Genomic DNA, 13967 nt, shown 5'->3' on the forward strand with positions numbered 1-13967 from the left:
GTTTTCAGCGCTTTTTGGCCACGACATTCGTCAAAGGAGCAGTATCTGTGCTTGGTGGTTGCGCCTTCTCGGCAGCACGCCTGTACCAGCACAGATTTTGATTGGGAGGAATGTCGGCGCCATTGACTGTCGGTGCTGGACAGACCTGGGGCGCTTGTGTTTTTTGCGCCAGTAATGGGCAGCATTTTTCACAACCATGATTTGTTCAGTGGCTATGTCAGCGCTGTTGGACAGTCGGCGTTGGTGCGGCTGGATGGATGGCCGCAGAAGTTGAGGATGCGTATTTGGAACCGTGAGTCGCTGCTTGGAATTGACATGGATTTCCATGGGACAGGAGAAGTGAACCAATCTCTTTTTTCGTCAATGGATGCTACAGCTTCTTGTTGACTTTGAAACTTAGCTTGTAGCCGACGTGTGCACATTGTGAGCATGACGTCTCTGATCCACTGGTTAAAGGACACTTTGATTCTCTTCTCTTTCATCTCAAACCGCTTCAAACAACAAAGCATGTGATGGAAAAGTGGTTAGAACTGCATGACTGTCGTGTTTTATGTTATGTTTATTATTTTACTTTATGTTTAACTGTTTTGTAAAGCGCTTTGTTACAGCTGCCGCTGTTGTGAAAGCGCTATATAAATCAGCATGTATTGTATTGTATTGTATTGTATTGTAATGTGGCCGTATCGACTGTTATTCTACTGGGTTTCAGGATTACTGGGAAAAAACTGTTGCTATACATAGTATTTATGAAGTCTATTGTTTTTTAGTGTCCATTTGGGTTTAATAAGTCGATGTTAAAGTCGCCACATATATTTGTGTTTTTGTATTATTGTAATCACTTAGCATATCTGTCAGTTTTTTATTAAATGTGTCTAGACAAGATCCTGGTGTCCTATAAATGCAGCTTATGATGATGACATTTGATGCATTTTTAATCTGTATTTCAATAGTTAGGCATTCCATTAGATTCTCTGTTGTGTTTATGAGGCTCTCGATTTTACTGCATCGAGCTTTGTCTACATATATTGCAACCCCTCCTCCTTTTTTGTTTTCCCTATTCGTTGCAAGCATTTCGTATCCTTCAATTTTCTTTTCACTTGTTCTTTCATCATCAAGCCAAGTTTCTGATATGGCAATTATTTTAAATTTATTGAATTTAGTCAAGTATTCTTGGATTTTTGTGAAGTTTTTATTGATACTGCTACTGTTTAAGTCAGGGGTGCTCAAACTTTTTGGATCCAAGATCTACTTTTTGATCAACTAACCTCCTGCGATCTACCCTTACCGGCACGTGTGCGTGCACACACACACGCCATGATGAGAAACAGCCTGAAACTGAGGCATGCGACGCACTTTTGTGGCCTGTTAACTATCGTAGCTCACACGTACCATTTTAAAGTGCTTCCCTGGGCCCTCCTAGATTCCTATTCTTTGCTCGTGCCCTCGGTGAATTGTACACGAAGCAAACTCTGAATGAGAATAATGGCGATAAAAGATAGAGCGCAACAGTTCACAAGCTGCAATTGCAGACTGCTGAGAGCTAACAACTTCCGGTGACGTAATCACGCGCCACCGTAAATTCAAAATTTACCTGCTTTATTTTATTTTTAAATATTTTTTGGGTGAAAATGAGAATGATAAGATGATTAGGGTGCAGTGTACATTAATTAACACAAAAATATATATTATTAACATGTACAAAGACACACAAATGGTTGTTTGTTTTTTTTGCTCCTCGACACTACTTTGGACCTGTCTTAGATCTACCGGTAGATCAGGATCTACCTAACGAGCACCCCTGGTTCAAGTGAATCACTGTAAGTGTATTTTTCAGTTCTACATTTATGTTGAATTCTTCGTCTGTATAATACTTGGAGTTTATGGTGGTGTGATTATGGTTGAAGAAATTATTGTCAGAGTCCAAGTTGTTCTCAGGGTCGAATGTCTTGCGGTCAGCATAATCAAGGTTTTGAAGTCCATGTTTTTGTTGTGTATTTCCTATATCAGTGGAGTCCAAGTTTTTTGTTAGGTGGTGATCAGTTCTCAGTATGCGTGTTGAACTCGAGGCTGTTGGCTTGGAGTACTGGTGCGGGAGTGGACAATGAGTTTGTCGTGCCTCAAGTAGGCAATTTCCCCTCTTTCACATGCTACTTTTAGTTTCGTACATCTGAAACAAATGATTATAACAATATATTTGAGAGAAAAAGCATGTTATTTTGCCTCATTCAAATCTAAAGTGCAATCACATTCGTAAATGAATGGCTTCTGGTTTTTGAAATGTAAATTACATCATAACTTCTCCTCTTAACCTGGACGATCTTTGACCCACTTTTCTGCAGATTGTCACTATGTTTCTCCATTTTCTGTTATCTCTTCTTATATTTTCTTCTCTTTAACTTCTTACCACTCTTTTTTATTTTTCTTCTTCGTGCTACCGCTATTTTTATGTTTTATTCTTCGTGGCAGGGGTTCACTTTGGCCTGGTGAGTTAAGTTCTGCATTTGATTCAATGATATCTGGCGCCATCTAGTGTCGTGAATGGGTATAATATTCAGACCCCACATATAAGACTACCCCCACTTTTTCAGTCTTATTTCAATGCAAAAAAACAATGTCTTATATTCGGGCCAATACGGTACTTATTTGTTTGATATTAAGGTAGATTCATTTATCCGTCTTGTGTTTAGACCAGAATTATGCACACCAGATCACAGCAGTGATTTAAACTTAATACAAATGTAACATATTTCGACTATAGACAGGCAAATTGAATATGCTTCCTTACCTCAAGGATAACAGTGCACCAGATCAGATTGAAAGCAGCGAAGAACACATATTTGTCATAAGTCTCCCAGTCAAATTGACAATAGAGCAGTCCGATAAGTGCCAGAGGCATAAGGGCCATTGTAAAGTACTCCAGGAAGCCAAAGTAGAGAGCCAGACCTTCCCCAAAGTAGTGTCTGATGTCATCTGTAAGTGAGACAGGAATTAGATTGATCAAACTGGACACAAAAAAGTCTAAACATCTCTTTGTTTGTCCATCCATCCATTTTCCGAACCATTGAATCCTCACTAGGGTCGCGGGGGTTGCTGGAGCTTATGTGTTTGTCAAAAGATGCACTGTCAATTCTCAAAAATCCCTCTCTTTGTGCTGAAAAAGTAAAAACTAAATTGACAGTGGTTACACGCGAAATTACCAAAATTTGTCATGTAGATGTTTACTGGGACGTAGGCTCAGGATTTCCAAAAATGTGTAATTTTTGTGTACTTACAAGTCTTAAATTTTCTCCAAAATGGACGGGGCAGGGCGCCTCATGATGCGTTCCGAAACTGTGAATGTTGTTTTGTGACATTGATGAGTGCTCCACTTGACTGACTAATGTTGTGCCGACCTGCTTCCTGAATAGAGGAAGGGCAGGCATGTCTCAGGGACATTAAAGGGGAAAGGGTTCGTGTGAAAGAGGTCACTAAAGGCACGCCCCCAGGAGGTATATATACATTGTCCAAATCAACATCAGTTTGGCAAAGGACCCCCGAAAAAGGCACAGATGAAGAGACATGCTGATGAAGCACAGTTTAAACTGCAAGCTATCAGTTACGTGGAGGACCACGGGGATCAAGCAGCCATGAGAAAATTCGATATCCTTGAAGCCATAGTGCTTGATGCTTTCTGTTGGAAAATATATACATATAGGTGGAACCCATATTTACCCTGATTGTATTTACAAAACATTTGTTCAGGAGTGTGACCTTGCAAAAACCTAATTTACGATGGGATAAATTTACTCTTGAGTGGTTTGTCAGTTTGGGAAAGACTAGTAGGTTCCTGTTCTCAGCTTTGAAGTTAACACCCTTTGATAAAGTTAACAGCCTCTGACAAAGTTAACAGTGGCTTATGAAGATAACACCAAACCCTGGACATCGCACTGTGGCATGTCAACGATTGCAATCATGGACCCTGAAAACAGCTTAAACCGGAGCAAATTTAATCCTGCTCAGGGAGCTGGTTTAAAAAATTTATCCGGAGCAAATGCTCTTTAGCGGGGCAGCACCGATGTAAAATGATAGGTGTGAACGCTTCCGGGTTAAAAATTTGCTCCGGAGCAAATGCTCGTTTGTGGGGGGAGTAGCCTCGCTATGCATGAGAAGAGTTGATCACATACGTCTAGAATATGTTGCTTTTGTGCTCCGTTGTACTGCCGTCATCTTTCCTTTTGTAGGAGGCTGGACTGTCTCTGAGTTGTTTGTGTAGTTTGTTCCTCTGTTATGTGTTTGCAATATATAGAATATATTTTGTGATTGCCTCTCTTGATTTTTTGTTTGGCGCATGATATGTTTGCTTCTCTGAGTGTCATTGAAGTCAGCGTTTTTGGCGGCGGTCATTGAACACACTTGAGCAGAAGGCACGGAGACCGAGAAGGAAAAGGACGGCCTGTAAGATTAAGAAAACCTTTATTAGTCTCGCAATGGAGAAATTCCAGATTCAAAGCAGCAAAGTTATGAAAGGAAGAAGTAGAACAACAAAAAAATAGGAGCTGCTGGAAAGGCAGCCACTCTCGCGGCGCCATTTTGAAGTCAAAATAACAAAAAAAATAACACAAGACAACACATAGGACAGTACAGTAGTTACTTGAGTTGTGTATGTTTTAAAAAGAACCAACACAACAGCTCTTTGTTTTGCACCGCTGCAGAAACTGCCGTGTGAACACAAGTGGGGCTGTACTAAGTTAACACGCTCAGCGGCTTTGTAGATGTGAACACTCCACAAAATTTGCTCCGGAACAAAAGACATCTGTGCAGCACTGGAGCAAATGTGTGCCGTGTGAATACCCTTCCAGACGCATAATTTTCCCACGGGACGCACAGTTCCAAATAATGTGAATTTTTGGGATGCAAGGATATTTTTCAGTCGTAAAAAAAAAAAAAAAAAAAAACTACGGCAGGCCTGAGGATTTCACGGTAACGATCGTTACCGGTAGCGTGTCGTTTCTGTGTGTCATTTTGACAGTACCGAAAAATAATTTCCCAGAAAAGTCACCGCAGTGTTTCAAACCACTTACCCAAGTAAGTGTCCATCAAATGTGGCATATACCAAGGTGATGCACTCTCCCCACTGCTGTTCTGCATAGGACTGAACCCCCTAAGCCAAGTAAACACCAAGACAGGCTATGGATACCGCCTCAGAAATGGAGCTACAATCAGTCAGCTCCTCTACATGGATGACATAAAGCTGTATGCTAAGAGCGAAAGGGACATAGACTCCCCTGATCCACACAACCAGGATCTACAGCAGTGACATCGGGCTTCATAAATGTAGTCGGATGGTAAGTAAGAGAGGCAAAGTCATCCACACTGAAGGGGTCTTTCATTCCCTGAAGGAACAATAACAGACATTGAGGACAGCTACAAGTATATCGGTATACCAAAAGCCAATGGCAACCTCGAACTGGCAACAAGGAAAGCAGCTACGGCCAAATACCTTCAGCGAGTGAGGCAAGTCCTAAGAAGCCAGCTCAATGGCAAGAATAAGACCTGGGCAATAAACAACTAGGCCCTGCCAGTGATCAGATTCGCTGCAGGAATAATAAGGTGGCCAAAGGAAGAGGTTCAGACCACGGACGTTAAGACCCGAAAGCTCCTAACCATGCATGGAGCGTTCCATCACAAATCCATCCAGCACCCTGAGACTGTACGCAAGCCGAAAGGAATGAGGTCGGGGACTAGTGAGTGTGAGAGCCACTGTCCAGGATGAAACATCCAAGTTCCATGAATACATCAAGGAGAAGGCTCCAACGGATGACGTACTCAGAGAATGTCTCAGACAATGGGGAACAGAAGATGAGGCGCTGGAAGAGGGACCATCATGGGAGGACAAGCCCCTACACGGGATGTACCACCGGACCATAACTGAAGTGGCTGATCTCAAGAAGTCCTATCAGTGGCTAGAGAGGGCTGGCCTGAAGGACAGCACAGAGGCACTCATCCTGGCTGCTCAGGAGCAGGCCCTGAGCACCAGAGCCATCGAGGCCCAGATATACCACACCAGACAAGACCCAAGGTTTAGGTTGTGCAAATAGGCACCTAAGACGATCCAACACATAACTGCAGGGTGCAAGATGCTGGCAGGGAAAGCCTACATGGAACACCATAACCAGGTGGCTGGCATAGTCTACCGAAACATCTGTGCGGAGTATGGACTGGAAACCCCAAGGTCAAAATGGGAAACACCTCCGAAGGTGGTGGAGAATGACAGCGCGACGATCCTGTGGGACTTTCAGATCCAGACTGACAAGACAGTCACGGCGAACCAACCGGATATCGTGATCATAGATAAAGGGCAGAGGAAAGCCGTTGTAGTGGATGTAGCGGTCCCAAGTAATGGAAATATCAGGAAGAAGGAAAACGAGAAACTCGAGAAATACCAAGGGCTCAGAGAGGAGCTGAAGTGAGCCTCGAAGGTAAAGGTGACAGTCGTGCCTGTAGTGGTCAGAGCACTCGAGGCAGTGGCCCCCAAAGTAGATGAGTGGTTGCAACAGATCCCGGGAACAACATCGGACATTTCAGTCCAGAAATGTGCAGTGCTGGGAACAGCAAGGATACTGCGCAGAACCCTCAAGCTTCCTGGGCTCTGGTAGATCAGGGTTAGAAGAAAGACTGAAATAAGGACGTTGTGATTACCGGTAATCATCGAATTTCATTGGACCCCTGTGTACTACTCATTCATTTTATTGGTCGACTGTTGCCAGGTCACACATTTTTCCCCGCTACGGCAAAAGAGCGTAAGTTGTGATTAGTTATACAATCTCATTGGACCTCAGTGAACTACTCATTCGTTTTATTGGTCCATGTTTTTCCCGCGATGGAAAAATTTTTTTTTAAAGCCGCTTCATATTACACACCGTAGTGTTGAAAGTGTGGGGAAAAAAGTAGCGGCTTGTAATCAGGAAGTTTTTGTTGAAGTTCCGAAAAAAGGAGAGCGGTGGTGTTAATTTTTTAAAACAGTCTCAACAAATACAGCTACATCTTTGTCTCCGAGCCTTCTTCCGTTCAACTCGAGAGGCGTTCAAGACCGCCTTCAAAAAACGTAAACTCACGATGACTTCAATGACATCAAAACTGAAAATCAAGCGAGGATATCACAAAATAAATTCTATAGCGCCCCCCCCACCCCCGAAAGAATGTATATCGTGATTTCATCATTTGTGAATACACAACAAAGGAATAAATAACTACGACTGACATCTGATCGTACTGTTGGAGCTACGATGAAGGAAATGCCAATGTAACGTAAATTACTTCAATGAAACCACGAAGAAAATCAAGCGAGGAAATCACAAAATAAATTCTGTAGGGGGGGTATAGAATTTATTTTGTGATTTCCTCGCTTGATTTTCTGTTTTGATGCATTATTTTCAATTTTCGTAGTTTCATTTAAATACTGTAATCGTTAATTTACGTTTTTCAGAGGCGGTCATGAACACCTCTCAAGTTGAACGGACGCCTCTCGAGTTGAATGGAAGGAGCGTACCATCATCCAGTGGAGGTATTGTAGAATGCGCCTTATAATGCGAAGGGTCCAATGTATGAAAAAAAAATTACAAAATAGACATTCACTGAAGGTGAGCCTCATAATCCAGTGCGTCTTTTAGTGCGGAAAATACAGTAATCCATTAATTTGTTGTGTACAAGTAATAATGCGATGACTAAACATTTTTGTGGTTTCACTATCATCGGGGCCTCCGAGGGAAGACGTAACTCCAAAGTGGTCCACGAAAAAACTAGTTTGCGCCCCCTCTCTCAAGTATTGAAGGCCTGGTGTGCGAATTTTCATGAGTTGTTCCGGTTGATTCAACCTCCAAAATCAGCCTTATTTTTCTTGACAAGCCGGATGTTGCAGCTTTTGATGAAAGAAAATGTGTGTACATCATGAAAAGTGGGGCATTTAGTTGCTATTTTATTCATTATTCTTTTATGAAGTTTTAGCCTTGATGTAACTACTTTGGCTGGAACCTGGGATTGGGAAAAATGAACAATGCCTCTCTCCCAAATACAATACAATACAATACAATACATTCTGATTTATATAGCGCTTTCACAACAGCGGCAGCTGTAACAAAGCGCTTTACAAAACAGTTAACATAAAGTAAAATAATAAACACAACACATAACATAAAACACAAACAGTCGTGCAGTCCTAACCACTTTTCCGTCACACGCTTTGTTGTTTGAAGCGGTTTGAGATGAAAGAGGAGAGAATCAAAGTGTCCTTTAACCAGTGGATCAGAGACGTCATGCTCAAAATGAGCACACGTCGGCTACAAGCCAAGTTTCAAAGTCAACAAGAAGCTGTAGCATCCATTGACGAAAAAAGAGATTGGTTCACTTCTCCTGTCCCATGGAAATCCACTTCAATTCCAAGCGGCGACTCACGGTTCCAAATACGCATCGGTGCTCTTCGCCAACGCTCCTCTCTCCTCATCCTCAACTTCAGCGGCCATCCATCCAGCCGCACCGACGCCAACTGTCCAACAGCGCTGACATAGCCACTGAACAAATCGGGGTTGTGAAAAATGCTGCCCATTACTGGCGCAAAAAACACAAGCGCCCCAGGTCTGTCCAGCACCGACAGTCAATGGCGCCGACATTCGTCCCAATCAAAATCTGTGCTGGTACAGGCGTGCTGCCGAGAAGGCGCAACCACCAAGCACAGATACTGCTCCTTTGACGAATGTCGTGGCCAAAAAGCGCTGAAAACAGTCCATATCAGGTCCACACGATCAAACAACAAACAACATGTGACAAAACAAAAGACAAAAACAGCAAAAAAGAACAAAAAAGCAAGGCTCTTGAAGAGCACTTGCCGAAGGCTGCCTACTCGGGCGCCATCTTGGAAAAAAAAAAAAAAAAAAAAAAAAAAATGGGCATGACCTGTGAATCATTACCCAAAAAACACAATTGGCTAAAATTAGTTTATTCCGTAGGCCGTCTGGCCTTTCCCTGAGAGAAATCGTGAGAAACTGTATCATCCAGGAGGGGCTCAGACTTGAGCAGCTTCCCCTCCGCATCGGGAGGGCATCTGTTTAACCCTGGAGAACCCACATGGTCAAATTTGGCCCCTATAAATTCTGCTACTCAAATGCTACCCTTAAATCCCATAGGGTCAGAGTTGGCCCTAATCCTAAATTAGAATTAAAGCATTGAATATTTGAAAAACATATTTTGGTGTTCAGTGAACATATAGAAGCCATTTAATGTTTAATTCATCATTTTCCAAAGAAGAAAAAGATTATTGGGTTCTCCAGGTTTAAGATAAGATAATAAAACCTTTATTAGTCTCACAATGGAAAAAATCCCAATTCACAGCAGCAAAGTTATAAAAGGGAAAGAAGTAGAACAACAAAATATAGGAGTTTAAGATGCCTCCCGGACGTCCTGAGGAGCTTGACAAAGTGGGGCTAGCGAGAGTGAAGTCTGGACTTCCCAGCTTGAGCTGCAGCCCCTGCCACCCAACCTCTGACAAGCAGCAGACAATGGATGGATGGAAATAAATAAGATCTCAACTCAACACAACTATTTATCGAGCACTTTTTTCGATATTATAAACTGTTCAAGTGAAATAGAAAACCATACATGCTTTCAGCGTTTTTTGGCCACGGCATTCGTCAAAGGAGAAGAATCGGTGCTTGGTGGTTGCGCTTTCTCGGCAGGACATGTATACCATCACTGATTTTGATTGGGAGGAATATCGGCGCCATTTGACTGTGGGTGCTGGACAGTCAAATGTTTTTGCGCCTGTAATGGGCAGCATTTTTCACAGCCACGTTCAGTGACAATGTCGGTGCTGTTGGACAGTCTGCTTTGGTGCGGCTGGGTGGGTGGCTACTGAAGTTGAGGATGAGGAGAGAGGGGCGTCGGCACGGAGCGCGGATGCGTATTTGGAACATAGTGGCTTGGAATTGAATCGGATTTACCGGGGACAGAAGTGAACCAATCTCTTTTTTCGTAAATGGGCGCTACAGCTTCTTGTTTGCTTTGAAACTTAGCTTGTAGCCGACATGTGCACATTTTGAGCATGAAGTCTTTGATCAATTGGTGAAATGACACTTTGATTCTCTCCTGTTTCATCTAGAACTGCTTCAAACAAAGCGCATGAGGGAAAAGTGGTTAAGATTGCACGACTGTCCGTGATTTTACGTTGCGTGTTGTTTATTATTATTATTATTTATTTTTATTATTACCGTATTGGCCTGAATATAAGACTGTGTTTTTGCATTGAAATAAGACAAAAATTGGGGTTCGTCTTATATTCGGGGTCTAGACATTATACCCATTCACGACGTTATATGGCGCCAGATATCATTGTCACAAAGAATAAAAATAAAAATAGGGGTAGCACGAAGAAGAAAAATAAAAAAATAGCGGTAAGAAAGAAAAGAGAAGAAAATAATAGAAGAGATTACAGAAAATAGAGAAACGTGGCGACAATCTGGAGAAAAGTGGGTCAAAGATCGGCCAGGTTAACTGGCAGCTGAGGAGAAGTTATGATGTAATTTACGTTTCAAAAACCAGAAGCCATTCATTTACAAAGGTGATTGTACTTTAGTTTACATATTTAAATGTTCAGATATTAAGATTTGAATGAGGCAAAATAACATGCCTTTTCTCTCAAATATATTGTTATAATCATTTGTTTCAGATGTACTGTAATTATTTTCTGTATAAAAAATAATTTGGTGTTCAAAAAGTCTTTTTTCAAACCTAAGTCTTGAAAATGAGGGCGTCGTCTTCTAATCAGCGACGTCTTATATTCGGGCCAATACTTTATGTTAACTGTTTTGTTAAGCGCTTTGTTACAGCTGCAGCTGTTGATGTATAAATCTGAATGTATTGTATTGTACAAGTGCAAATGTAGTTGGATTACCCTTTGCACTGTCGGCTCCCATACACAATTTACGCATAAAAACTGCCATTCTGAATATTTGTTCAAATGTGCTCCTCCTACTTCATACATAGAATATGTCCAATATGTATTTATTGATACACTAATTTATTGTCTTACCAAGAGGCTGAAGGGATGTCCTGACCTTTTTGTACCACTTAAAAGAAAGTCTCTTGAGTTCCTCTTGGTCATGGAGTGGAAACATACGGATCAGTATCCTTTTGGATTGCAGTCTACGAACTGAAATGAAAAGAGGAAAAATTGCATTCACCAAAGTTTTAATTGCCATATTGTAGAGATCAACTAAACAGCTTTTGTTGAGATACTCCTTTCTATTGCATTCTCTCTGCTCTCTCTTGCTGGACTATGAATCTGTTCTGTCCCCAATTTACAGTCAATCTAAATTTGAATGTTATATTTAAGTTACACTAAAGCAGGGGTGGGCAATTATTTTCGCATTGGGGCCAAATGAGAAGCAGAAAATATTGTGGAGAGCCGGGCCAAAAGTTAGAAATCTACTCCATTTCAATTTTATTTCTATGTTGTTAATGACATTGTTTACAGAAGCTGATAAGAGCATGCATTATTGCTAGATAATGAAAGTGCAGTTATTTTACAGAAAAATGATTTCTTCAGTGAAATTATGCAAACCAATTCTAATTGTGCAACATTTGTAACTCTTTTTCAGTAAGATGAACACTACAACATTTTCTGATTTTAACTTTCCCCTGAAGATAGCACAATGTCTTTTTATGCCAGTAATTATGTAAGATAACTCACATTTTTGTCTCAACTGCGAAACAATGTTGAAAAAATACAAGCAAGCATGTTTCAGTGCTGTTTTTTTTCTTGTTCAGTAGAGCTCAATCTAGCCCAGGACTGGGCAAACCTTTTGGCTCGCGGACCAGATTGATTTCTAAAATTGACAGGTGGACCGGGTCAGCACAAGACACGGTACATATAAAAAACTATGTTGACACTCCATACCAAACATCCAACAGAACAAAAGCATGAAAGTATTACCATACTTTTTTAAAAAAATTAGAACAGTGAAACAACTGTGTTATTTGTCCTGGATGAACGTCAAAGTATGCATGTGTGACAACACAAGCAACAATGTGCAACAATATATTGCCCAAAAAAATGCAGCCTACAGTTGCATGTACTGTATATGACAAAATACAACAAAGTTAGGACTATTTGCTACAAAATGAGACGACTAAAAGACCTGGTGGCTTTCTTTCCACTCACTCACTGTCTCGAACTTGACCTCCCCTCGATCACCACACGAGACAGCGTTGCTCAGCTGATGTCGTGCAACGAACTGATGAGGCCATAGGACGCTTCAAAGTCTTCGATGCCCATTGCGCGATGGAACTTGATTGCTCTTATTAGCGGTCCAGTGTGCGGAAAGTTTACCACAATAACAGTCAAACCATTCTAGGAAACATTTATTTACTCGACTATCCGTCGAGCCGCATGCAATTCACTCCGAGCATGGAAATACCCAGAATCGGACTGAGCAAGAATCACTTCCTCATTTTTCAAAGTCTCGTAGATTTGAGTCTTTCAGACTCCAGGCGTCTCATGAATGTTTCATACTTTGTAACCCGCTTTGTTTAATTAGATACACTTCACTTTCTCTTCCGCAGCCATGACTGTTCCTCTTTGTTTAGATGCCATGATCTACAGCAGGGGTCCCCAACAGCCGGTCCGCGGACCGGTACCGGTCCGCAGGGCATTTGGTACCGGGCCGCACAGAAAGAACTTGCCTTAATTCTCTTTTATTTATTTCAGAACACGAAAGATGTTTTATTTTGAAAAATCACCGGATTCTCCGTTACATCCGTCTCTGTCACACTCGACACGCGTCAAACCACGCTTCTGCGTCACGTGAGCGATTACGCGAAAAAAAAAAAGACTGAAAAAAATATCTATTTTACTAAATTACTAAAAAAACTGCTGGAGATTGCAAATGACGCTGGCCTTAAAACGACGTTCGAGACAACTGGATTAAAGAGATCGCCACAATAGCACTGTTGCTATTTCCGACATGCCTACCTGTGTGAGGCGGGGGTTTTCTGCAGCAACGGCAACTAAAACAAAATTACGAAGTAGACTGGACATAAAACACATAGTTGAGGTGTCATTGTCTCCTATTAGGAGAATTGACCCCCAAACTAGAAGAGTGGTTGCAACAGATCCCGGGAAAAACATCGGACATCTCAGTCCAGAAATGTGCAGTGCTGAGAACAGCAAGGATACTGCACAGCACCCTCAGCTTCCTGGCCTCTGGTAGAGGACCCGAGCTGAATGAGGGACGGACACCACCCGAGGGGTGAGACGAGAATTATATATTTTGTGGGTTTTACAAAATGGCTCAGTCGCGCCCCCAAGAAAGTTTTAATAAACCAACAATGGTTGTATGTTTCAACAAGATTGACAAAAAATTATGGCTTTTGTAATGGAAAAAGAAGTCACTTGGAGCTTTATACTAAACTAACAGAAAGTCCAATTTTATTTCAAGTTTGGCCCCATTATTGGCCTTTTATAGAGGATACATTTTACAGAATTCCTTCTGGCAATTTCATCAGTTTGTCTTGATTTGTAAGTGCTTAAGGTAAGGATGTTCCAAGATATAAAAGTAAAGGCTTTTATTAAATTCTATGTTGCGACGTGCTCTTTGCAAAATAAAAAATAAAAAATTAAAAAAAAAACAACGACAAAAACAACAAAAAATAAAGATTTTATGGACTTAACATTTGTGAAAAAAAAACATTTTAAATGATGAAGACACCATTATAAGCAGTTCCTGGTTAGGTACAATGTAAAATTGATCAATATTTTAAAGTATTTTTGTAAATCCGTTTTAAATGTCGGTGTACAGCATTTGAAACCTACAGATAACTTCTATCATTTATGTTTTATAATATAATAGTAATACATTTTATTTGTAAGCACCGTTTTGGCATTAAATATGTTCTCACGTCTTGACTTGTCAACTCAATAAAATATTTAATAAAAAGAT

The 13967-nt window shown here is 41.1% G+C and overlaps 1 protein-coding gene across 5 annotated transcripts in view; it reads right to left on the reverse strand.

Moving 5' to 3' along the window:
* ano10a (anoctamin 10a) overlaps positions 1–13967 on the reverse strand; it is a 107310-nt gene that overhangs the window by 52846 nt on the left and 40497 nt on the right. For 4 of the 5 annotated variants that reach the window (XM_052064718.1, XM_052064716.1, XM_052064714.1 and 1 more), the window contains 2 exons: positions 11060–11179; positions 2786–2970 (listed from right to left, as the gene is read on the reverse strand). In XM_052064718.1, coding sequence (XP_051920678.1) covers positions 2786–2970; positions 11060–11179 — 305 coding nt within the window. The remainder of the gene's footprint in view (positions 1–2785; positions 2971–11059; positions 11180–13967) is intronic. The other variant, XM_052064715.1, reaches the window with a different exon arrangement.

This window comes from Hippocampus zosterae, chromosome 5 (assembly GCF_025434085.1).
Source record: "Hippocampus zosterae strain Florida chromosome 5, ASM2543408v3, whole genome shotgun sequence".
In the NCBI taxonomy this organism is placed as follows: domain Eukaryota; kingdom Metazoa; phylum Chordata; class Actinopteri; order Syngnathiformes; family Syngnathidae; genus Hippocampus; species Hippocampus zosterae.